We start from the raw sequence: 27473 nt of genomic DNA on the forward strand, positions 1-27473 counted from the left end.
CACAATGCTGTATTAAGTTTCAATGTGTTTTGTTTCTTTGTGATGTCACGTGAAGCTTGACCAATCCTCAAGCTCGCACCACTCATCCATTGGAACTCAGGGGACTTTTGGCGTTTTTGGGGTTACTCTTGAAACGAAAATAAAAATCACACCCAGTGTGAAGTGTATCGCTCCAATATCGCATATTGGAGCGATATTAGCACAAAAACGGATATTGGATCTGCTCATAAGGGAGCAGATCTACAAGTTCACAACATGTCATGCTGCACTGCGTTGTGGGCTTGTAGATCGGCTATTTAAAAAGAAATGGAACAACTAGAGGAAAAATAATTAAAAAAAAGTTACAGGTATGGTCAGTGCGATATGAAACGTAAGTTTACCATAATCACAGTAATCCTTAATCATTTTCAATCATATTCAAGGGCTTTTGCCATTTAGAGAGAAATGAGACTTCAGCCACTTTTAGAGCACTGCAGAGGGAAGGTTTGTGTGTGTCTGTGTCCAGCTGATGCTAGTAAGTAGTTGACGCGCTCGTTAACGCATCAAAGGAAGGCAATTATGTCTCTGCACTGTCAACTGGCTGCTCTTATACAGATGCATAGGCCTACTTTTCAAGCAGAGTGGTTAATTGGTTTTTAACTTATTTGTTTTAACTTTAAGGAGTGCATTGGGGAAAACTAATTGGGAAACCCAATACTATAGTGTCAGGTGATTTAATGTGGGCAACCATACTAATGATTGTTCACCAATACGACCCAACTAATAATGCGAGATTAGCTCCAGACCAGACAAACACACACACACACACACACACACACCCCATGACCTTATAGACGGCCAGCCTCCAGCAGATCCATGCCATAAAAATGAAGACGTCAGACGTGTGATGTTTGCTGGTGTTAGGGTCTGATCAAAGGCCGCGCTGATTCATTCCTCATGATGTCAGATTACATTTGAGCCATACATCGCCCCCGATAAATCATCGCTTCGGGTCATCTCAAAACACTAGCACGTCTTCTTAACCATTAAAACGCATCACCAGGTCTTATGACATCAAATTTCATTATTTATTATTATTTTTTTTTCCTCAAGTTTCCTGACCTCAATTACACACACACACACACACACACAAAAGAACTTTCAACATTCAGTGTTTTTTCTGTAATCTGTCGTTTTTTGAATAATTAGGCTTTATTAGAAAGGTGAGTTATTTGTCTCTGGATGTACGCATCATCAACCAGGGGAGGGTGTGGTTGTAGGGGAGGGTGAACTCAACAACCAAAGTGGTGAACGGTAAATGGTATTTGGACAGTGCAAACACAATGTAATGTAACAGCAAAGGTGATACACCCTCCCCTTCAACCACACCCTCCCCTGGATGATGGTGCATACGTCCAGAGACAAATTAACTCACCTTTTGAAGCCTAATTATTAAAAGAAAAAAACTACAGATTACAGAAAAAAAAAATGAATGTTAAAAGGTCGGGTTTCTTTTGGTGTAATTAAGGTCAGGAAACATAAATAAAGTCTAAGAATAAAATAAATAAAAAACTGATGTCACAAGACCTTTAACCCCATTAGACCAACCTGTTAAAAATACACCCAGTCCAGACACTTTTGAGTTATTTGTACTTTACTTGATTATTGACAATTTCTAATACTTTTACTTCTACTCCACTACATCTCAGATCCAAATATTGCACTTTTACTCCACTGCATTTATTTCAAAACTTTAGTTACTAATTACTTTGTAGATTTGGATTATTACAAAACATACATTAACCACTTCAACCCTATATACCGTACATTTCGGCCATTTGAAAATAGCCGATCTACAAGCTCACAATGTGTCGCGATGCGACGCATTGTGAGCTTGTGGACCTGCCATTTTCAAAAGATATTTATACATTTGAAAAATTCAAATGGGACATTCTGCACAATGAGTACGTTTACTTCTAGTTATTTTTAGTACATTTTGATACCAATACTTTTGTACTTTTACTCAAAGTAAATGTTGAATTCTGGACTTTTACTTGTAACGGAGTACCTCTACATTGCAGTATTGATACTTTTACTGTACTTAAGTAACAATTGTGAGTACTTTTCCCACCCACTGGTGCCAGCCCAGCCCAGCCCAGCCTGCTCTGCCCTGCAGGGCTCTGCAGACCCAGCAGGCCAGGCAATAAATAGAGTGTGAGATTCTCGCTGACACGGGCGGCCTGGACCACACCATTAAAACCTGACCCCTGTGACCTCTGGAGGAGCCCAGACACCGTGCACTCCCACACAACCACCTGCTCCTTTAAACGGGCCCTCCCTCCTTCCTCCACAGAGCGGGGGAGTTGGGGGGGGGGGGGGGGGGGGGCATGGGGCATATAGTGGGAGGGAGCGCTTGCTTGGAGGCACAGACAGTGGAGTTCAGTGGTGTAAAGTAACACAAAGTACATTTGCTTAAGTACTGTAGTTAAGTACAGTTTTGAGGTATTTGTACTTTACTTGATTAAATCCAGTTTTTACTTCTACTCCACTACATCTCAGAGGCACTACAATTATTTGAAAACTTGAGTTACTAGTTACTTTGCAGAAATAAATGATTATATTATAAAACATACATTAATCCACTTTAGCACTATTTTATACAGAGGATAATTGAAAATAGCCGATCTACAAGCTCACAACGCGTCTGCTATTTTCAATTTCTTTTTTTTACATGCGATGGTGTCGCTCGCCGAAGACGGACGATCTGCGCGATGTGTTGAGACGAGTTGTGAGCTTGTCGATTGGCCGTTTTCGGGCCGAGTAACACTGTTGGTTTGATTTGATTTGATAACCTTTGTTTTGAACTGACAGATAAAACCAGATAAAACAAACTACAATGAATGCTACAAAATATATTCGTATAAATAAGTAGTTAACTGTAACTATTTAAAAAAAGTGATCGTTGATCCTCCCCAAGATGTTCAAAAAGGAGTAGGAAGAAGTAAAGACTTGTACATGTTTGTACAACAGAGTATAAATTAAGCAATAAACTGTTGAGGTACTGAAAAAAAAAAGTAGAGAGGCTTTGAAGTCTGTGAAGCAGTTTTCATACATGGTTGGAGCTCGGTAAGTGAACAGATCGGCAATAATTGCTTTTATATTAAATTAGAATTTGAAATGTAATTACAACACGATAAGCCAAGTAATCTATCTATAAATGCGAGAAGTCTCTGCGTGTGTGTCTGTCTGTCTGTCTGTCTGTCTGTGTGTCTGTAATCCGCGTATCTCGAGAACCGTTCGTCCCACCGGCTTCAGATTCGGCACGCGCGTTCCCCGCCGCGGCACTGAGTGCAGTGCCGGGTCTCGACCCGACCCGACGCGCGGTTTTCCCGAACTGGCGCGAAACGTTCGGAATCTCCTTATGCGGGGTTGATTGTTGACATCAGGCTGTTCCGGAGGAAATCGGCGAAAGCTCTGACTCATTGTGACATCACTTCATAAAAGGCTCTGACATCACGTACGCCACATGAGTCAACAAAAAATCTCTGAGTGTGTATGTATGTATGTAATCCGCGTATCTCGAGAACCGTTCGTCCCACGGGCACGCGCGTTCTCCATATATGGGCATAAAATGAATGCCCCCATATATGGGCATAAAATGGATTGCAGACACAGATACAGATATCTCCATATATGGACATAAATGGACAGAGGCAAACAGATGGTCAAAGATCTCCATATATGGGCATAAAATGGACGCAGACAGACAGATACAGATATCTCCATATATGGGCATAAATGGACACAGGCAAACAGATGTTCAAAACGGGTCCTATGACAACAGGTATAATGAGGTTTGCATTAAAGGGGGAACCGGCACTGTGTCTGCAACACAGTTGGAGGCACAGACAGATACTCCATATATGGGCATAAAATGGACGCAGATAGACAGATATCTCCATATATGGTTATAAAATGGACCCAGAACTATAACTGCAGTGATCTCCATATATGGACATAAAATGGACGCCGACAGACAGACAGACAGATACAGATATCTCCATATATGGGCATAAATGGACACAGGCAGACAGATGGTCAAAACGGGTCCTATGAAAACAGGTATAATGGGGTTTGCATTAAAGGGCGGGGCATTCATTCCCTATTTACATTGTTCCGAGTTGGCCAGGTCGCCGACTAGACGCTGGGCCGCCCGAAGGCGGCCCAGCTTCTAGTAACGTTAATGAGCCATTAACGTTACTAGAAGGGGGGGGCATGGGGCATATAGTGGGAGGGAGCGCTTGCTTGGAGGCACAGACAGTGGAGTTCAGTGGTGTAAAGTAACACAAAGTACATTTGCTTAAGTACTGTAGTTAAGTACAGTTTTGAGGTATTTGTACTTTACTTGATTAAATCCAGTTTTTACTTCTACTCCACTACATCTCAGAGGCACTACAATTATTTGAAAACTTGAGTTACTAGTTACTTTGCAGAAATAAATGATTATATTATAAAACATACATTAATCCACTTTAGCACTATTTTATACAGAGGATAATTGAAAATAGCCGATCTACAAGCTCACAACGCGTCTGCTATTTTCAATTTCTTTTTTTTACATGCGATGGTGTCGCTCGCCGAAGACGGACGATCTGCGCGATGTGTTGAGACGAGTTGTGAGCTTGTCGATTGGCCGTTTTCGGGCCGAGTAACACTGTTGGTTTGATTTGATTTGATAACCTTTGTTTTGAACTGACAGATAAAACCAGATAAAACAAACTACAATGAATGCTACAAAATATATTCGTATAAATAAGTAGTTAACTGTAACTATTTAAAAAAAGTGATCGTTGATCCTCCCCAAGATGTTCAAAAAGGAGTAGGAAGAAGTAAAGACTTGTACATGTTTGTACAACAGAGTATAAATTAAGCAATAAACTGTTGAGGTACTGAAAAAAAAAAGTAGAGAGGCTTTGAAGTCTGTGAAGCAGTTTTCATACATGGTTGGAGCTCGGTAAGTGAACAGATCGGCAATAATTGCTTTTATATTAAATTAGAATTTGAAATGTAATTACAACACGATAAGCCAAGTAATCTATCTATAAATGCGAGAAGTCTCTGCGTGTGTGTCTGTCTGTCTGTCTGTCTGTCTGTGTGTCTGTAATCCGCGTATCTCGAGAACCGTTCGTCCCACCGGCTTCAGATTCGGCACGCGCGTTCCCCGCCGCGGCACTGAGTGCAGTGCCGGGTCTCGACCCGACCCGACGCGCGGTTTTCCCGAACTGGCGCGAAACGTTCGGAATCTCCTTATGCGGGGTTGATTGTTGACATCAGGCTGTTCCGGAGGAAATCGGCGAAAGCTCTGACTCATTGTGACATCACTTCATAAAAGGCTCTGACATCACGTACGCCACATGAGTCAACAAAAAATCTCTGAGTGTGTATGTATGTATGTAATCCGCGTATCTCGAGAACCGTTCGTCCCACGGGCACGCGCGTTCTCCATATATGGGCATAAAATGAATGCCCCCATATATGGGCATAAAATGGATTGCAGACACAGATACAGATATCTCCATATATGGACATAAATGGACAGAGGCAAACAGATGGTCAAAGATCTCCATATATGGGCATAAAATGGACGCAGACAGACAGATACAGATATCTCCATATATGGGCATAAATGGACACAAGCAAACAGATGTTCAAAACGGGTCCTATGACAACAGGTATAATGAGGTTTGCATTAAAGGGGGAACCGGCACTGTGTCTGCAACACAGTTGGAGGCACAGACAGATACTCCATATATGGGCATAAAATGGACGCAGATAGACAGATATCTCCATATATGGGCATAAAATGGACCCAGAACTATAACTGCAGTGATCTCCATATATGGACATAAAATGGACGCCGACAGACAGACAGACAGATACAGATATCTCCATATATGGGCATAAATGGACACAGGCAGACAGATGGTCAAAACGGGTCCTATGAAAACAGGTATAATGGGGTTTGCATTAAAGGGCGGGGCATTCATTCCCTATTTACATTGTTCCGAGTTGGCCAGGTCGCCGACTAGACGCTGGGCCGCCCGAAGGCGGCCCAGCTTCTAGTAACGTTAATGAGCCATTACTACTAGAACTTGAAATATTAGAAAAAACTAAATAATGGATGATGAAAAAAATAAATCACAATCATTAGGCAGAATACATGTTAAAAGTTAGAAAATATTGAATAATATTGGTTTAATCACGATTTTAAATTCTGGCCTCTGACAGGCAGTGCAATCCATAATCTGTGCACATATTCCAGTCACGAATGACTGCTAATAATTATTTTACAAAGCTGAACGTTACAAAATGTATCCACTTTCAAAATGTACATCTCATCACAGGAGCCCAATAAATTAATCATCATCTTCTCTTGATGGTCTGAATTTCAACCATAAGAGGCTCATGTTACCACGTATTCAGAAGACAGAGAGGCGCATGCCATGCACGACTTCAAAGAACCGAGAACAACCCTTCCTGGTTCATCATGGTAATCCCCTTGTGGTACGCCCAAGATGGCTACCAAAAGAATTCGGACAATGTTGCCGTGGAAATGAGCTTTGTTTAATGTGTGGACGGGCGCATGCAGGGGTGTCTACTGCACCAAATTCTGGGCCCTGGGTACAAGGATGATTCACTGCGGGCCCCCCATGAACGCATTATTATGTGCTTTAACTATTGAAAAATAGCAGATATACAAGCTCACAGCGAGGCACCGAGCGTGTAGATCTGCTATTTTTGAAAAAATCGTTTGAAACCTTTGAATATTTCAAATCGTTATAAGGTTTTTTGAAAAACCTATGTTTCTATGTCAGTGGTGCTCAAACCTTTTCATGTGAAGGACCCCCAAAATGATATGTATTTGACCCACGGACACCCATCTCAAAATAGTTAGTTCCAGGGACCCCCCAGAAGCAAAATTAAAAAAATACATATATTCAAAGTGTTTGCACACATTTTCACGACTTTTCAAAAATAGCAGCTCTACAAGCTCGCAGCACGGCACTCGGTGCCGCGCTCTGAGCTTGTATATCTGCTATTTTTCAATAGCTAAAGTATAAAATAATTAAGGCCCCTCCACCTTGGGCCCTAATAACTCAGTCCCCCCCCCCCCCCCCCCCCCCCCATTGTGACGCCCCTGGGCGCATGAGACCCACACGCTGGGAATGTTAGACACAAGTGCCACAGGAATGCCCGGGCCAAATGTTGCCTTTCACCATGGTAATGAACTGGGACTGCGCATCTCACGCACCAAACCACTGTCCATTTACATGAAAACAGAATCAAACGTTCTATGGGGAGCTGCTTCTAAACAGCACCGGCCAAATTGCCATTCAGGAATGCTGACCTGAGTAGGATCGGCTTTCCAGAGCATTCATTCAAGCCTATTGTGGTCGAGAGAATTTTGTTCAAGGGATAATTAGACGCACGTCAACAGTGAGCTAGATGGGCAACAATGCACGTAGGGGTAAGATCCAGAACGTTTAACCTGGTTTCCCCATTTTGGGCATGCCATTATAGAGCATCGCAGTGGAAGTGGTTTACTGGTCCCACAAAAAAATCTCCCATTCATTTTCCCCATAGACTTTTACAAAAAATATTTATAACGATTATGTTAAGTGGTTAATGTTCCAAAATATACTGTACATTTATATTATTTATTCATTCTTAGACCAAGGGTCTTCAACAGGGGGTCCGCGACCCCTAGGGGGTCCTCAGAGTTACTACAGGGGTCCTCCAAATCTTTGTGATAGAAACTTTTTTCTCCTCTTTTATATTAACCACTTGAACCCTAGCGTCCATATTCGGAGAACTTTAGCCAAAAATAGCAGATTTACAAGCTCACAACGCCTCGCGCTGAGAGGCGTTGTGAGCTTGTAGATCGGCTATTTTCGGGCAAAGAGGTTTGGTGTAGAGGGGGAAAAGAGCAGACTAAGTACATAGTGAAAGGTCAGGTTTATAAAGTATTGACGTTCAAGTGGTTAAATATCTGAAAACACAAATTGACATGAATCCAAAATACACTGATGATCATGCTGTTAAACAATGAAACTGGAATCTATGAAAGGGTTGTGGGGGTCCCTGCTTCATCACTCTCAACTAAGGGGTCCTTGGCCTGAAAACTTTGAAGACCCCCGTCTTATAGACTAATGGTTCAATCTGGGGTCTTTGTCAGGTGTTTTCCGTCTTTCTGTGTGGGTTTGAGAATTATTACCCTCCTCCTGGCAATGCCATGCTGACCGAGACGAGACGGTGATCGAGTTACGAGTGATCCCGTCCTGTGCCAGACACCCGGGCCGTGCATGGCTCCTGCGGCGCGCTGCTGTTTAGGAAGGTCAACTTGACCTGAAGGCTTTGAGGGAAAATGGATTTGAATTGATCCAAGGGCGCTGGGAAAGTCTGATGTGCGGTAAGAAAACATGTCTCTCATGAAATTCAGACCGCCTGCCTACCGCGCACCCGGGGCCCAGGCTAAGCGCCTCCAGCTGCCTGCTTCTAAATCAAATCATTGTAGGAAAAAATGGGTACATCTCTGATCTATGAGACACTAATGGTCGGATGTAATGCGGTGCAACAATTACGAGATAATAGGAAGTATTGCCTGAGAAAATGGAAAGGTTTATCTCAGGGAGTGAAGCACCGACATGCTGGTGACATCATGGGTTTGAACGGGCGCGTATAGCGTTGTTCGAGGCTGGTGAATGCTAACCTGCCGACGCTGGTGAATGCCAACCCTAACCCTAAACTCACTGGGACTAATGGGACCTCAGACTATCGAGATTTTACCCCGTTTGAACCCGAGTCGTGACCAATGTCACATTTCATTCCCCTTCTCGCCGCCTTCTGCGTCAACATCATGGCCTCGTACTCAGCTTCCTCAGCTGTTTGTTAAGAAAAGATACTAATTGTTGAGTTAAAGGAGTAGTTCACCCCCAAAATGCCTTTTTTACTATTGATTACTCATGCCATAGAGACTTGAGTTCAATAATATTTATTTGTATTTGTCGCATTCCTAAGACAAAAATGTGATTATAGTACTTTTTTTTTTTACATATAACACACAAAGACAAAGACATTCACACACATACCACCTGCACATGCCTATTTCTTTTCTTTTTTTTCTCTTTTTTTATAGTACATTTACTGCCATTGATTCTGGATGGGAACCCAAATGCATGGCACTGGATGGGGAAACCGTCAGGGTAAGTTATCAATTTTTTGTCTTAGGAATGCGACAAAAAACAACAAAATATCATTGAACTCAAGTCTCCATGGTGTGAACTACTCCTTTAATTCATCTTTTTTGTAACTCAAGAGTATATCAATGTAAACAAACAGATCAGTCTCCAAGTTATCTTCACGAGGCGAGTGAACCGCTAACAATTACCTGCTCGCTGTAAGTCAATCTGGATAAGGAGGGCCGAGGGATAACATGCTAATGTAAAAAGCATACGAGGTGGGAGGAGGTATAAAGTGGTTGTGTGAGTGACATAACAGCTAGAAGGCCTCGGCCAGTAAACGGTAGCCATCATCTCCAGTCAGGGCTGGAGGAGGTTCTGGAGACTTGGGGGGAGAAAAACGTCTTCCCTTTCCTTCTCAGGCCAGAAGACTCACATCAGCTCCAATCAAAGCCCGCTGCGCTGACAGCTGCCTGCAGACTGGGAGCACAGCAGCCATGTCTGGGTGTCTGGGAAACACACACACACACACAAACACACACACACACACACACACAAGCGGCTGTCTGCCGCGACTGGAGGGATCCGGCAGCATCTATATTGTCCGGGAGACACTGACACTGCAGCTACTGCAGGTTCAGCATTATGATGCAAAAACACACAATTCAATGCACACACTCACGCACACGCACACACACACACACACACACACACACACACACCCCCAGGGAAAAAGCCAGACACCGCTACTGTTGCTGCTTCAGCGATACACATGGAAGCACAAAGCGTACGCGCACACACACCCGACAAAAGTGTGCATGCTCATGTACGTACAGTATGTGCGCGCGCACACACACACACACACACACACACACACACACACACACACACACACACACACACACACACACACACACACACACACAGGCTTTATCTCATATTCTTCTAACACAGTGTGACAGGACACGTTGGGAGACGAGCCCGGGACTGGCAGGGAACATACAACTGTCTGTCCGCGGAGAGAGGGACGCCTTTAAAATAAACATTAGACTGTTGTAGCTGCTGTACCGTCGCGTCAGTGTCACCCATCTTGCGTGTGCTGCTGTCATCGACCTGTCTGTCTGTCTGTCTCCTCCTCTGTCCTCTCTAATCCAAGGGTCTTCAACAGGGGGTCCGGGTCCCGTATGGGGTCCTCAGAGTTACAACAGGGGGTCCTCCAAATCTTCCAATCCTTTTTATATTAACGACTTGAACCCTAGTGTCCATATTCTGAGAACTGTAGCCCAAAATAGCAGATCTAAATGCTCTTAGAGCTTGTAGATCGGCTATTTTCGGCAAAGAGGTTTGGTGTAGAGGGGAAAAAGATCAGACGTAAGTACAGCGTAAAAGGTCAAGTTTTTAATGACGGCTCAAGTGGTTAAATATCTGATAAAAACAAATTGACATGAATCCAAATACACTGACGATTGCGCTGTCAAATAATTAAACAATATGGAATCTACGAAAGGTTGTGGGGGTCCCTGCTTCATCTCTCTCTCTCACAAATAAGGGGTCCTTGGGCTGAAAACGTTGAAGACCCCTGCATCAGACTGCTGTAGCTCCTGTCAGTGTCACCCGTCTCGCGTGCGCTGTCATTGACCTGTCTATCCGTCCGTCTATCCGTCTGTCTCCCTCCTCCCCTGTCCTCCCTAATCACTCATTCACTCTCCTGCTCTCCTGGGACGGGTTAGGTTAGGTCCTATCCTGCCATCTGTCCATCAAGCACCACTGTACCCCCCACACCCCCACCCCACCCATCCCCCCGGGGGAGCTGTAGTAAACATTGCCCCACGCATTTCCTCCTGCTCTCCCGTCTTATCCTCCACCAGCCCTCCTTCTCCTTCTCTCTACCCGTTCTGAGCCTCCCCAGCTGTCCCCAGTTAAAGAGTGTAAATGAGCAGAATGAACCAATGTGTGACGGTGGTGTGAATACAAAAAATACGATCAATTATAAATGAAACTCTGGATTTAATGAGGAAGGGTGGGGTTTTCTTTCTTTTTGTGCATTTTCTTCAAGGTTGCCAAACACTCCTGAATTTGGCAGGGAGTCTACTGGATTTTGACCCCATCTCCGGCCATGCCATGAATTTCTCCTGGATTGGAGGATGTCCGTGGCTTTGCGTGGCAACAACACGTGTCCTTTCTCCTGGATTTGGTATCAAACTCCCAAAAAATCACCAGAACACTGGACATTACATCTACTATGTTCAAAAATAGAACCCCCCCTTAAAGGGCCAGTTCACCTCTGGGGCAACCAAGATCTTATTTTATTGTTGTTTGGGACACGATCAACACAATCCTGAGTTATTTTTTGTGCTCAATCTGTGTTTTGAGATATTTTAGTGTTTCAGCATGAATGATGATGCATTTTGCATCATATGATGCAGCATGATCGTGTTGTGTTGATCGTGTCCCAAACAACAATAAAATAAGATCTGGTTGTCCCAGAGGTGAACTGGCCCTTTAAGGGTTATCAGCAGTGCATGTAATCATAGTGAGATATTCACTAACAGTAAGTAGGAAATATTAGTACAGATGGGTCTTACATTGCTTGAGTTATCAAATCAAATTATGTACACCTACGTTTTGCGTTTTAATTGCTGAAATTGTACCCATCATTTTCCAATTAGAGTAAAGCAAGCCTAATAAAATGATCAAAATCGGAGTTCCATGTCCCCCCAAACTACCCCCCAAAAATCTCCTGAATTTATTCTGACTGTCCAATGTTGGCAACCCTGATTCTCTGCAACATCCTGTATCACGCGTAGAAGTTATATACGTTTTGATTGTTGTGACAGCGAGTGCCTTTGCTCAAGTGTGTCTTGACAGACATCGTTATGGCAGCGTCTGCGCGAGGAGCTTGCAGTGACAGCATGAGTGATGAAGTAAAGAATCACCTTAAACTTTTATCTTGTCCTGAAACAGTCTTTGACTGTTTAGGAAATAAAATGAAAGCGATAATTATATAATTTGTTTGCCTTTATTTCTAGCGTTTCTATTATAGGGCAAACAATCGCCAATGATTGCTGATCTACAAGCTCCGGTTGATCGTGAGCATGTAGATCTTCTATTTTAGGAAAGGAGATTTGGTGTAGATCAAAGGGTCCTCAACAGGGGGTCCGGGACCCCTAGGGGGTCCTCAGAGTTACTACATTGGCTATTTTCGGCAAAGAGGTATTGCCAGTTCAAGTGTTTAAATATCTGAAAACACAAATTGATATGAACCCAAAATACCCTAATGATTGTGCTGGCAAACAATGAAACCATATGGAATCTATGACAAGATTGGGGGGGTCCCTGCTTCATCTCTCTCTCAACTAAGGGGTCCTTGGCCTGAAAACGTTGAAGACCCCTGGTGTAGATGGACAAAACAAGAGGGGTCTAGTAAAGAGCCCTGGGGGACTCGGGTCCACAAAGTACGTATACAGGGTTTAAGTGATTACGTGTATTTTTCACTGAAGCTGATGGGAGACAAAAGTTTCGAGTTCTTCTTCAACCTTGAACGACTCCTCTGTGGGCAGATATCACTTTGCCCCATGACTGAAATACAACGACTGAATCAGCAGAGATGCTGTCAGCGCAGCGATCCGTCAAGCGGAGCTCCCCGCGCCCCACAACGCTTACAGCTAGGATTTACTCCAGTAATTGCAGTTCATGTTCGGAGTTTGAAAGAGAACGGAGGAGGTGTTTTTTTTTTCTTTTGTTATTTTTAGGACAAAGGCTCCTTGATGGGAGAAACAGCGTAGGTAGGGTTTTCAGCCGCGAATCCAACGGCAATAAAATAAGAACAGCTCTTTTCTATCCTGCTTGCTCCACAACATTGATTCCGCACTTTGAAACAGCCATCTTTTCTCCCCGATGCTGTCAGTTCTTGTAAATGAAAAAAAAAAAGGGGGAAATCAGCCAAGAACTGAAGTAGAAAACCGAGAGCTGCGGCTTAGCAGTGGATGCATAGTGAGCCAGTTAAGGTCAGAGCAAAAACCACTGTCATTGATTGAGCTAAGTGCTCCGTTGAAAAACACTGTAACCTCAATCAATGTCGCCTCTAATGGCACAGGGCTGCGCTCCCAGAAGACCTGGGCCGTGGACCAGGGCGGTGTGACAAAGTCATCTGGAGGTGCCGGGAATCACACTCACATACGTTCAGGGGTGTCGCACCAAATTCTGGGCCCTGGGCCTGGGTACAAGGATTCAATGCGGGCCCCCCGCACTATTATTTTGTGCTTTAACTATTGAAAAATAGCAGATATACAAGCTCACAGCGCGGCACCGAGTGCCGCGCTGCGAGCTTGTAGATCTGCTATTTTTTTTTAAATCGTGAAAATGTGTGCAAGTCTTTGAATATTTCAAATCCTTCTAAGGTTTTTTTGAAAAAACCTATGTTATTAGGTCAGTGGTGCTCAAACATTTTCATGTGAAGGACCCCTCAAAATGACATGTATTTAGCCACGGACCCCCATCTCAAAATATAGTTCCAGGGACCCCCCAGAAGCAAAATCTGAGTTAATGTTTGCTTAAAAAATACATATTCAAATATTTGCACACATTTTCACGACTTTTCAAAAAAAATAGCAGATCTACAAGCTCGCAGCCACTGTGAGCTTGTAGATCTGCTATTTTTCAATAGCTAAAGTATAAAATAATTCCAGGCCCCTTCACCTTGGGCCCTAGTAACTCAGTCCCACTTCCCCCCCCCCCATGTGACGCCCCTGCATACAGTACACCACCCTTTTTACAGTACACCACCCTTTTCTGGTGCTGCTAGACTGAGTGCTGGGGAGCAGGCGTGTTTGACAGCCAGGGTAAATGAAAACGCCATCACTCCCAACAGCCCATCGACGTGATTACAAGGTGAAACGGGTTGAAAGGGGACAAGGAAGGAGAAGAAGAAGTATGACATTCAGAACGGGTACACATATTGTGTATCATTATTTTATGCTTTAACTATTGAAAAATAGCAGATATACAAGCTCACAGCGCGGCACCGAGTGCCGCGCTGCAAGCTTGTAGATCTGCTATTTTTGAAAAATCGTGAAAATTTGAATTTTGACCCGATTCCCCAAGTGTCTTTTGAATCCTTCTAAGACTTTTTGAAAAACCTATATTTCTATGTCAGCAATCTGGCCAGCCATCGTCAAAGAAAAGGTCCTTTTCACTTAACTGGAGATCAGTTAGTCTGTTCTTGAGAGACTACTATGTCAGTGGTGCTCAAACTTTTTCATGTGAAGGACCCCCAAATGATATGTATTAGGCCACGGACCCGCATCTCAAAATATCTAGTTCCAGGGACCACCCAGAAGCAAAATTTGAGTTACAAACATTCGCTTTAAAAATACATATAGTCAAAGATTTGCACACATTTTCACGACTTTCTCAAGTCTCTTCGCTGGTTAAAGCTTTCAATAATCCTAGGCCTAAATCACTGCTATTTGCTTTTCCACTGCCAACGCAGCCTCTAAAACGAAACCTTTAACAAAACAAGCACTAGGATACATGTATAATATAGCTGCAAGTACCCTCTAATAGTTTTTACCTTTAGAATTACAGTACATGTGGGTAGGGTACACATTTAGGGTACAACGATTTGTGATAAGGTGGAGGGATTTCTCCAGCTTGACTTACTGCATAGTGCATTAGGGGTGGGCGATATGGTTATACATATCGTTGAAACGATACAATGTCTCCATGATATGCCCTTTCAGAGATATCGTATATATATCGTGATACAATGAGGGAGAAAAATCCTGTTGAATTAAAAAAAAAATCCTGTTGAATTGTTAATACAGAGATTCATTGCAGAATCCATTTAAACCATTTTGGTCTAAATCAGTGGTTCATACTTGTAAGGGTAAAATTTAGACCTCCAAAAAGGAACCCAGAGAGTCCCTGGACCCCACTTTGAGGACCACTGGTCTAAATGGTCTCCTTTTTCTTTTAGTTTGCACTGTTAAGTAACTTGAAAAATAACCATAAAAAACAACGTGAAAAAGAATCGTGATAAGATCGTGTATCGTGATACAGCTTGGGAAAATATTGTGATATTGTATTTTTCCATATTCCCCACCCCCATAGTGCATAGGAACAGAACCCCTAAACCCTCGACGAGATTGAACAGTCTTCCAACTTCAAATCTACACAGGACAAATAATGAGCCGATAAGATTGTTTCACTTCATTTTTGAAGACCAATATCCAACACCAGTATCAGTAGCAGTGACTGATCTCTGTTCATATCTCACAGCTGTCTACCACCACACCATCCACTCTTGAGTTTTGTCTACTTTGAGCTAATGTATGGTCCCCAAACGTCCCTTTTTTCCACTTCATTTGAGTCGTGTACATGCATATCGTCGTTGTCGGGTGGAAACCTTGTATGTCCAAAACCGTTCGTTTTGCATTTATCATTTTGAAAATGATTTAAACTAGTGAAAACTGCCGATCTACAAGCACACAACGCCTCGCACCGCCTCGCACCGCACCGCGAGGCGTTGTGTGCTTGTAGATCTGCTGTTTTCACTACCTTTGTGCGACGGCCTTGTATGGTGAAGCAGGGCTTTGCTTTGCGAAAAAAAACATACAAATTTGAAACTTGGAGATACGAGGTTTCTGCCCGACAGTGACGATATACTTTATGTTGGCTGTTGGGTGGGTGCAAGTAGAAACCACATACCTTCAGCATAAATAGGTGTTTCTGATTTCAGACTTGTCATTTTGTCCAACACATTCACTCTTTTAATTTAACATCAGCTCATTGCTTAAGTTTGTTTTTTCAAATTCTAATTCATACATTGTCGTATGGCAGTGGTCGCTCGCCAAAAATAACTCAACTAATTTCCAAAAGATTTCCTTAAAGCAGGAAATGAAGTTATTTTTGGCAAGCAACACTGTCGCACTCCCAAATTACCCAGAGCCCCCAAGCCCCTGCACTTCCTCCCGCTCCCTGCCCAAAACTAACAATGTCCAAAATTACTCACTCACAGTCACACACACACACACACACACACACACACACACACGGATGAAAGACACAGCCCTAATGACAAGGTACCCTGTTCGCTTAATACTTCAAAGATTGAGCTGGGGGTCCAAATGAACCTCTGCCCCTCCCATATCCACCACAATTAGCCGGGGCTAAAAGCCGACCACAGCCGGCCTGCCTCCCTGCCGGCGTGCGTGCCAGGCTTACTGGCGGACGGACTGACGGACTGACTGACTGGCTGCGCCCACACAAGCCAACATAACCATCTGCATACAGCTCCATGGCAAACTGACCCATACGACAAACACACAGAGGCAGGGAAATGATGAGTGTGCACAGACGTGTATGTATAATAGGGATGGGACGATATGAACACTTCGAAAGAAATCGTGATTTACGATATTATCGTGATAATCGGAATCCATTATCCTGGGGCGTAATATTTGCCAACAAATAGCAGATCTACAAGCTCACAACGCGTCACGTTGCGACGCCTTGCGTCGCCTTGTGAGCTTGTAGATCGGCAATTTTTTTGGCAAAGACATTTGATAGAGTGAAAAAATACGTATATTATTATAAGTATCTTTTACCAATTATAGAGGGTTTAAATGGTACCGGATATGCAGCTCGGCAAATAAAAGGTGAATCGATCCCAGTGCATGGCGGAGGAAGATATCACGATGAATTAAATCTCTACGATACGATTATTGTGAGTGTTTTTTATCACGATAAATATGTATATAATGTATAAATATGTATAATATGTATACACAGCACAGCACACACAAGCTTGCACATCTCGCATTGGTCACGGGAACTTGTGTGTAGACAGACACACACAGGTACTGTGGTTAAGCGCACAAACACAGATGCACTTGCATAGATGAAAGTGCAGACAAACAAACACAGGAGAGACAATACACAGTTTAAATACAAACACGCATACGCGTGTGTGTGTGTGTGTGTGTGTGTGTGTGTGTGTGTGCACGCGCACACACAGAGACAAACAAGCGCATATATAGTGAAGACGAGTGGTTTTGCTAATCATCCTCCCTCGCCAATGACATCATCAGCCTCGATCTTTCATCAACGGACTGAAATGGAAGGGTACGGTGGGGGAGACAAAAGTGCCATTTTCCAGGTTCTAGCTCGCGTTTCTTCGCTGGAGACCACAGGGTCTGTGGTGGTTGATCCATCCACTTATTGAGATGACTCAAGCTCACGTCACTCCGTTAAAGAGAAAGACAGAAAAAGAGAGAAAACTAGACCACTCTGCCCATGATGATTCAGTCTAATCTGGTAATGGCATCTCTTTTCATTGTGTCGCCCCTCTCGTCGTCTCATTCCCCACCCCCTGGGAGTCTGGGACAAATCTAAGGTCAGAGGCCTTCTGGGAAATCTCCGTCACATTTATGGGTGGTTTGGTGACGGTCTGACCACACTGGGGAGGTGCCACGCGGTGGGCCTGGTTGCTCCAGAGACCGGCCTGTGGAGCAAAAGGTTACGTGTAACATCCCGGTCGAACTGCCCTTGAGCAAGACGATTAACCACAACCTGGTGGTCTCCAGGGGCGCCCTTGCAGTCTGACCTCATAATTTGTCTACATGAGCGAGGGGGAGGAGGAGCTCTTTGCATTTGAGGCCTTAAAGGGACTACACCATGAATTTAAAAATGTTCAATTTTTTATAGTTTTTAAGTCTTCCCAGTGTCTCTTCAAGCCCCCCAAAAAAACTATTCATTAACTAAGCCTTGACTTTAGTTTCAGTGATTTTCTGAATGTGCGTGTCTGAACGGGACTCTTTTGAAATCGGCCCCATTCTATGTCACAGGGGACTCATTTCCATAGTACCGCCCTTCCACTTCAGTTTCCTGGCAACTGAAGAGAAGGGGGCGGTACTTTTGGGGTGGATTCTATTGAGACTATGGGTTGGGCGGGGTAAAGTGGTGCTAAACTTGGAACGATACAGGGAAGATTATCATGGTGCCATGCTAAAATTGGAACGATACATTTCTATCGTTCCAATTTTAGCTCAAAGACATCGCCCCGTTGCCAACAAAGGGCATTTTGGTATTCAATTTAAAACGGCTTGGAATTAGAGACAGACAGAACATGAATTTTCAATATCTGAGTGGTTGTTTAGGCTAAAACCTGTATAAAACCGTATTATGGACCAACATGTATATAAAATATATATTTTTAGAAGCATGGTGTGGCCCCTTTAAGCTGTTACTCCTATCCTAAGGGATTGAATTGCAGTGAATTAGACGCTACAGTAGGATTTCACCATCTAGCTCAAGGACACGCCGGCACGGCAGGCCATACGGACATTGATGGACATAAAATGGCTTGTTGCAGGGCTTGGACCTGTAGCCTTTCAGTTACAGGACCGTCCAACCATTAGACATCCTCTCCATCCATCAAAACTCACAGCACCCTCCCAACCCCGTCCTCTTGTGACACATCCCCCAGTCAACCACTCACATATGAAAACACCCATCATCATCCACCAATTGATGGCAATACATCTGTGTTACATACAGGGCTCAAACCCACGACCTTTCTGTTATAGTACGGCCCTTTTAACAATTACAGACACACGCACCCCAACCCACACTCCATCCATCAAAACATACTTCACCTTCCCGACCCTGTCCTCCCGTGACACCCAGTCACCCACTCAAGAGTTATAAAAAGCAGCCATCCTCAGGATAAATGTACCGACATCCTGACACCATTACCTCACGCGCAGCCATCAATACCTCCCGATACCAATAGCAGAGACGGCGAGAGAGAAGTAGGGATGGGACGATATGAAAATTTCATATCACGATTATTGTGACCAAAGAAATCGCGATTTATGATATTATTACGATGATCAAAATATCCTCAACATCCATTATCCTGAGGCGGAACATTTGCCAAAAAATAGCAGATCTAGAAGCTCACAACGCGTCGCGACGCATTGTGAGCTTGTAGATCGGCTATTTTTTTGGCAAAGAGATTTGGTAGAGAGTGAAAAAAAAGACTATCAACTACGTATATTATAAGCACGTTTTACCAATAGAGGGTTTAAGTGGTACCGGATATGCAGCTCGGCAAATAAAAGCTGAATAGATCCCAGTGCATTTCACGATAAATTAAATCTCTTTTTATCACGTCTTTTATCACGATAAACAATAATATCGCGTATAGTCCCATCCCTAGAGAAGAGAGGGAGGGAGTGACTGGAGAGCAGCTTACTGACATAAGGGTGTAATCATGAAAAGGAGTTTATATGTATCTGCCAAACTAAATGAAAACACCTTAGTAAATCATGGAAACAAAGCATACGTCGAAAACCAAGGTGCATGACAAAACTTCACATCCGTCAATGCCTCCGTTAATCACTGCCATTGAGTTTTCCAAGTAGTAGCAGAAGTCCTCTCCCACTTGCACGTTATTCCTTATCGAGAGACAATAGGAAAGGTGAGAGATACAGTGTAGGAGAGACAGACATTAGGGAAGCTGAAAGGAAGACAGTGTATGACACAGACAGTAGAAAAGCTGAGAAGGATACAGTGTATAGCAAGGGTATTCAACAGGGGGTCCTCAGAGTTACTATAGGGGGTCCTCCAAATCTTTGTAGATTGGTTATTTTTTGGCAAAGAGCTTTGGTGTAGAGGCAAAAAAGAACCGACTGTGAAAGGTCAGGTTTATTAAGTATTGACAGTTCAAGTGGTTAAATATCTGAAAACACACATTGACATGTATCCAAAATACACTGATGATTGTGCTGTCAAACAATTAAACTGCAGGAAAGCTGAGAGGGAGACAGTGTAGGAGAGACAGATGGCAGGAAAGCTGAGAGGGAGACAGTCTAGGAGACAGACTGTAGGAAAGCTGAGAGTAAGAAAGCGAAGGAGAGGCTGAGGAGAAAATGCTGTGGAAGGATTCAATCCTTCACATGGAGTGTGTGTGGTTCCAGAGGCAAACGTCTTAACCACTACACTACATAATTACACAGTTGCACGTGACTGTGTAATTATGAGGAAAGTACAGGTCGCTGCCAAAATAAAGTCAATGCCACGGTACATGGGAATTACAAAGTGCACTGAAAGCATGGCTCCTGTAAGTCTTTTAAAAGCAGCATTTGCATTTTCCCAGCATGGCAAATGCCAATAACTAGGATTCTGAGCGCCGACATGCCTCCTTTATGTTCCCTCCATCAAGACTTCTGCACATTAAAGAGTAGGGATCTCCCGATCGGATCGGGAGATCAGGAATCGGGGAGATCGGGGCAGATTTCAAAAGATCGGAATCGGGAGAAAAGGATCGGGAAACACCTTGTCTTAATATATATAAAAAATATATAAGCTGATGAGCTTTATTTTTAATTTGTTTTGAAGAAGCTTGGATAGAATGGATACTGTTATTTAAATTTAAAAAACAACCTTAAGGGACAACATAAAAGCATTTTTTATTTTATTTTTCCTTTATGCAGTGCCAAAAGATCGGATCGGGAAGGATCAGGATCGAATCGGGAGCAAAAATATGTGATCGGGATCGAGAGCAAAACAACTTGATCGGGACATCCCTAATAAAGAGCAAGTGGCCGTTCGTCAAGTCCCGCCTGTGGTTGCGGTTGCTTGCCTGGACAAAAATCCACTTTCTCCATCCACTAACATTGAAAAAATATATATAATAATCTGGAAACACACATTGACATGAATCTAAAATACACAGGCGATTGTGCTGTCAAACGATGAAACTATAAGGAATCTATGAAAAGGTTATGGGGGTCCCTGCTTCCATCTCTCTCTCAACTAAGGGGTCCTTGGCCTGAAAACGTTGAAGACCCCTGCTGTACACATACACTTTAGTCATGGTTATTCTTTAATCCAGACAGCAAAGACAGGGACTTGGCCGTCCTGCCAACAAAAATATGTGAACCAGAAAGTGTTAGTGTTTGCATTATCTTGCACTACCTGCTCAGCGGTGTGTTACACTGTATTTTATGTGCTACAAGAGAACAACATTCTGCCACAGTCAGCACAGAATCCACAGAATAAAGAACATCTTTTCATAATAAGCTGTCATAACTCCCGTTAAGACAAACCACAGCTCACTTTAAACAGGGATATGAAAAAGCCCTGTTTTAACTTGTCTCCTCTGGTAAGGCTATTAGGTTGCCTTCTAGACTGAAGTGAACTCAACAGGTGGAATTGATAAGTGGTTGCAGCTTTCAACCTGGAACCACCTTGCAAGTCACTTCGTGGACACAGCTGTTTGGTCATGATTATGTGTAATTAATTTAGGCAGCTTGTTGAGGGTATAAATGCAGCTGTTTGGTATGCAAGGAGGGGTCCTTGAGATGTCTGACATTTCAGCCCTATATATTATGTCTTAACTAATGAAAATAATAATTGATCTAGACATTCCACAAGTCTCTGTGTATATCTGTCCTCCGAATAACTGGTGAACTGCTCAACAAATCTCATTATTATTGTAGTAGTGCAGTAAACAGTCAAATAAAGTTGGTGAGTTGCCGAATGAAAGGAATGACAGGCAGATCTGAGCCTGAGGGTACTGCACTAGGAAGGTTACACAAAACCCTTCAGACTTTCACAACTCAATAGAACAAAAGGAAAGCACATGAAAATTATTATTTCAGAAAGCCTGGTTTTAAACAAAAATCCGGTGTTGATAAAAAGGTAAAGGTCCCTGTGGTACAAGTGAGCAAGTACTTGAAAAACTCAGCTGCCGCTGCTGCAAGCTTGTATATCTGCTATTTTTCAATAGTTAAAGCATTCAAATAATTCTAGGCCTAAATGGGTTAAAAAGAACTTACCGTTCTCCTCTCCCAGTAGGTCCATGTTCTCTGTGAGCCCCAGGCTGGCCGCCGTGGGCATGGGCCCCAGGATGGACTCCAGCGACGGGCGGCAGATCTCCTGGTCGTCCTCCTCTCCCTTGGCCACCGGCGTCTCCTCCAGCTTCCTCAGAGCCTCCATGGTCAGCTCGCTCATCTCCTTGCCAAAGTGCCGGGCCACGGCCAGCAGCTCCTCGTCCACCTCCGGATCCAGGTCGTCGGACGAGTCGTCGTCGTCGTCTCGGAGCTTGCTTTCTTGGAGCTGGTTTTCAGCGAGCTGGTTTTCAGGGTAGAAAGCGTCTGGGTAGAGAGAGGGGCAATACTTACAGGTTATGTATCGTTGTTGGTGTGGTGTGGAAACTAGGGATGGTCCGATCAGGTTTTTTGGAACCGATCACCGAGCACCGATGACAAAAGTTTGATCACCCGATACCGATCAATCACCGATCCGATCAAGTTATTATTTATATATTATTTATATTTTCTAAATGTTAATGTTTTAACTTTAATTAATTAATTCACTCATGAATTCATTTATATATTTGCCTTACAGTTATTTACCAGCATTACTATGTATTTATTATCATAGCAGTAACTTTTTATTCCTTCAGCACTGTGGAAATCAATACCCCAAAATGGCATCAATACCCCAAAAGTGGGCATACTGAACGGCTGGTTGATCGGATGCACCGATCGGATTGGATCGGTGAATTTACCTTTTGATCTAAACCACCGATTATCGCCGATCACGCTTTGATCGGCCCGATCCGATCCATTGCCGATTGATCGGTAACATCTCTACTGGAAACCTCTTATTTGTATTTATTGAAGACTTAATTAGAAGTTAGCATAGGAAAAGGTAAAGTTTCATGACAGTACAGTTCACAGGTACACGGTCAACTAAATGGAGATCCTGGTAAGCTTTTCGGCTTATTTGTATCTCTGTCTGTCACGCCTGACACTGTGGTTCAATGGGGTTGTCGCTCTGACATCATGCTCTGACGTCACTGTGATGTCAGGGCAACCACTCTTAACAGAATGGGTTTGCCGCTCTGACATCACGCTCTGGCTTCACTGTGATGTCACACTAAGAGAATCACTTTTATGCCCATGAATGGAGTTCCCTGATGTCATCAATATTAAGCCCATATCTAACAGGACCTCAAATGGGAATGCCCATATATGGAGGCCACATACCACACTAACAGAATCCATATATGGCCAAGACAGCCCATAACTGTGCGGCTGGTTCAACAGACAAGGATCTCCATATATGGGCATAAAAGGGTAAGGTGTCAGATGTCAAAGACATCATAGGACTTTCACATAACGAATAACTGAGTAAGCATGTTGGGGCTCTCACAGCATATCTCCATATACAGTACATGGACCTCCATATATGGGTACCAGGGGTCTCCATATATGGGTAACTGGTCCGATATACATCACTGGCCAGATGGGCGAGGTTGCATGTCAGCCTGAGGCGTCTTACTAGTATAGAGACTAGTGTTTAATTTCATAGTTACACAGTGCACAACAACATTCTCCATGGTCAAACTGTGCATGGGAACGTTCTGCACTCTGTCACTCAACATTTCCTGTGTGTCGTGTTGCACACATATTGAACTCACAATACAAACAATACAACACCATGTAAAGGATTTGCAGTGTTCACGTGTGTGGAACAAATCAATTCATTTGGGCGCACACAGAGTGTGTGTGTGTGTGTGTGTGTGTGTGTGTGTGTGTGTGTGTGTGTGTAGGAATGATAAACGCAAGACAAGCATATAATAGCTTTCACACAGTAGTGAAACAAATCACGTCATTGACCCTTCATGCAACTACAGCAAGTGTGTGTGGGAGAGGGGGAGAGAGAGGGGGAAGGAAGGAAATGGAAAATGAAAGGCAAAACAAAAGAAGACTGAGCTGAGAAATTGATAAAGGGAACATCTTGTGTAACAGATATAAAGAGGTGGACACGTGATGTGTGTGTGTGTGTGTGTGTGTGTGTGTGTGTGTGAATGTGTGTGCGACAGCGCGAGTGAGCTAGTACTGACATTAATTCAGAGTGAACGCGTTTCACCCAATGACAGACACTAGAGAGAAATTACATCAGATAAAGTGTCAGCCAGTGACACAACGTCAACAGAATTGTCCCCCGCGTAACTGGGCGTCCCGTCTCAACAATAGACGCTCAAGTGAACGTGGCAGTTCAAAGGAGTTCTTTTGAACTTGCTTTGGGAGATGGGCAGCCCTCCGCACTACAGGAGTCTTGTAGAAGAATGGGTATCATACGATTGCCTATTTAAAGAATATTCGTTCAGCTAAGCCAGTGGTTCAATACCCCTTTTCCTGGATTTCTGAATCCCTATGCGTACCTGAATACATTTTTCATAGAAAACTGCATAACCATAGCTAGCAAATTATGCCATGAATGAAAGATATCCTAATCTCGTCTTTATTGCAAGCACAACGCACTTATTACACAATAAAAATGCTCAGTGTTAATTTATCAGTTTGTAACTCTGAGAGTGTACAAATGTAATGAAACTACATTTGAGTTTACAGTCTATGTGAAGTCCTAGCCTGACACTCAGCCTGAATTGTCATTTCGTATTCAGTCTGAATTTGCTTACATTCACAGCAGTTTCTGGGATGGGCGTTACCAAAGAGGCAGTCTTCTGCGATTGGTTCACCGCCTGACCAATCACAACAGTAGCAAAGCAGATGACGTTATAGGTGTTGTTATGTGGCTGGCTAGTGGCTAGCCTGTTGCTTGCTACTTGTTAACCAAAGAAACAGGCAGAATAGGAGCGCTACAAACTAGTAACCAAACACAACAAAACATGTCTGCTACTGATGTTTCATAGCGAGATCGACACGCTTGCATGTTACCGCGGCGGGCGACGCAATGTTTATGTTTGGGAATGTGTGCTGTGGTCCGGCGGCGGCGCTGGGTTACTTGAAATCGCACATGAGTTCTGGAAAACCCCACCCATGCTGCTCTCAAGCCCAGACGTCATCGAGTTGAAGCGACGCTGATTGACCGTACGGATTTCCAAACGAGGAAAATCTCTTCAATGAGAGCACTGCCAGACCCCTGAATCGCCGAAACAACATTTTAAAGGGGTGTGGCTAGCAATTCAGGGTCTGGAACCAGGCTAATGAAATCCTGATCTCAGTGGCATTTTAAGATTCCAGGTGATTAATTTCTATCCTATTGACCGTCTATATTTCCGTGTTATACCTTCTTTGGTGTATGCAGCGTACACTCCTCTCAGCTTGGGTCTGCACCTCTCCAGTTCTGTCTCAATGGCATCCTGATAGTCCTCAATTTCATCTGTTGAGTCAAGGGAAATGAGAAAAAGACAAACAACAAAACATTAACATGAAATACAGCAGAACTGACAGATCATCTTATATATTTATCTATAAAAGCAGGAATCGTTGAAGTACTTTTGGAGTTGCAGTAAATTCAATTCAGCGTCGGCTGTCAATAGTATTTTGCTGCAAACAAGCATTCCAAACAAGGTATGTCAAAATAGTGTAGACGCCACAGGGTGATTGAGCGTAAACAGAGAAGTTGGTGAGCAGTAAGCACATACTGTACATAAGGATTAGCTGCCATTTCAGGATAGTTCTGTCATCATGCACACCTTCACTAACCAAGAAACCATTTCTCTTTGTCACAGGCTGAACAGGTGGCGTGATCTCGTTTTTGTGACAGCCAGGTCAAATTGTAACCATTAAAAACTTGAACCCTATACTTTAGCGTACAATGAATAGTGGAGCATGGAGCCCTGCCAAGATTGAAAGAGAATAATATCCACTAAGTTAATATGGTGACATGCTATTGCTTCCTGTGCTGTCAATGTAAAAACAGTGGCTGGTCACAATGCTTTCACATTTTTGTTATCATTACATGTTTTATTGTTTTCCACATTATATAAAAAACAATAATAACAACATATATCACATAGTAATCAATGAACTTCAATCCCAACCCACCCCTCCATTGTTTAAATATAACTCACACTTTCGATCCATAGTATTATACTTACAGCAGGTTTTTCAGTTCAGATATCTGGTCCGTCCACAATGTTAATGTTAATATAAATATACAAATACTTTTTAGGTCTTTATCCTTTGCTGAGTTTCTTTTTAAATATTTGTTTCACTTTTATCTATATTTTGTTGTTCCAAATATTCCTAACACTGTATAGTATGTAACCGCTAATTCCTACAGTTGGTCATCGCCAGCCTTCGTGTGATCTTAATTGACTTTAGTTTGAACGCACAGCCAAGTCAGAAGGCAACGCAACAGGTTCATACCTTCCTTTAATGAGTTCCATCAACTGAATTTCCCCTGTATGATGAAGCCGGTCTAATTATCATTATCTAGGAATGAAATGCCCATTGGCAAATGTAGAACGGAGTGAAAACAACGTTCTGATTAACAATCATTCAAGGTCTGACGACTGACAAGTCTTTCAGCATCCAAGAGGTTTTACATAACTTTCCCTTGTACACAGTGAAAGCAAGTCTGGTTCAAATGAAAAGCCAAGTGCCAGTCACCTCGCTTCCACTCCATGTACAATATAAGTGTGGGTTTGGCTGAGACGAAAAAGATGATCACCTTCACACAGAGAAGAGAGAGAAGAGAAAGGAGTCGGGAATTGGAGCTGCCTTTGCAGCAGCAGCGGCGGCAGCAGCAACACAACAAGGATATCACATTCATACCTTGTACATCATCCATCTTCTTCTCCAGCTCAAGCTCCAGCTAGAGAGAAGGGGAAAGAAAAGGGGCAGACAGATAAGGGAGTGGAATTGAATGAAAGGAATGAAAGATAACTTGGTTTCATAATCAAATAGTGACCGCAGGGCAGGGGGTGTTACAAGGTTAAACATGATCTCACAGGAAGGACCAGTATACATCATCACGGACGGGTGGGAGTAAGACAATGGATGCATTTACAGTAAACCTTTCGTCACTCTCATAGAATCAAATGTAATAATCATCACCAAAACTTTATAGAGCAATTTAACACGAAATGTGTTTTCAAGGAAGAATAAAGCAGAATACATGAATACATAAAAGTGAATAAAAAGTGCAAAGACTTCCCCCCAAAAAAACAACGTCTATGTACCGTTTATTTGTGATATAGATTGAGTACATTTCATATTCCATTGCACTAGATAATGTGACTAAGGAATGTTTGGGAAAAAGTGCACAAAAAACGTGATGTATTTTGGTCTGAATGGAACATGTTGAAAAGTATTTTCAAAGAGCAGTTTTTTGTTTTGGACAGATTCACACAGAAGGCTTGAAGGAGAAGACCGGGAATGTTATACTGCTAAAATAGTGTAGGCTGGTGTGTGTATTTTACACCAC

At 43.1% G+C, this 27473-nt stretch overlaps 1 protein-coding gene across 1 annotated transcript in view; it reads right to left on the reverse strand.

Moving 5' to 3' along the window:
• Positions 1-27473, reverse strand: part of brf1a (BRF1 general transcription factor IIIB subunit a) — a gene marked incomplete at its 5' end in the record, with an annotated part of 148289 nt that overhangs the window by 67577 nt on the left and 53239 nt on the right. The window contains 3 exons of the mRNA XM_080751130.1: positions 22064-22381; positions 25329-25421; positions 26822-26861. Of these exons, the coding sequence (XP_080607256.1) occupies positions 22064-22381; positions 25329-25421; positions 26822-26861 (451 nt within the window). The remainder of the gene's footprint in view (positions 1-22063; positions 22382-25328; positions 25422-26821; positions 26862-27473) is intronic.

Source organism: Nannobrachium achirus (assembly GCF_963921795.1).
Source record: "Nannobrachium achirus genome assembly, chromosome: 20".
Classification (NCBI taxonomy): Eukaryota; Metazoa; Chordata; class Actinopteri; order Myctophiformes; family Myctophidae; genus Nannobrachium; species Nannobrachium achirus.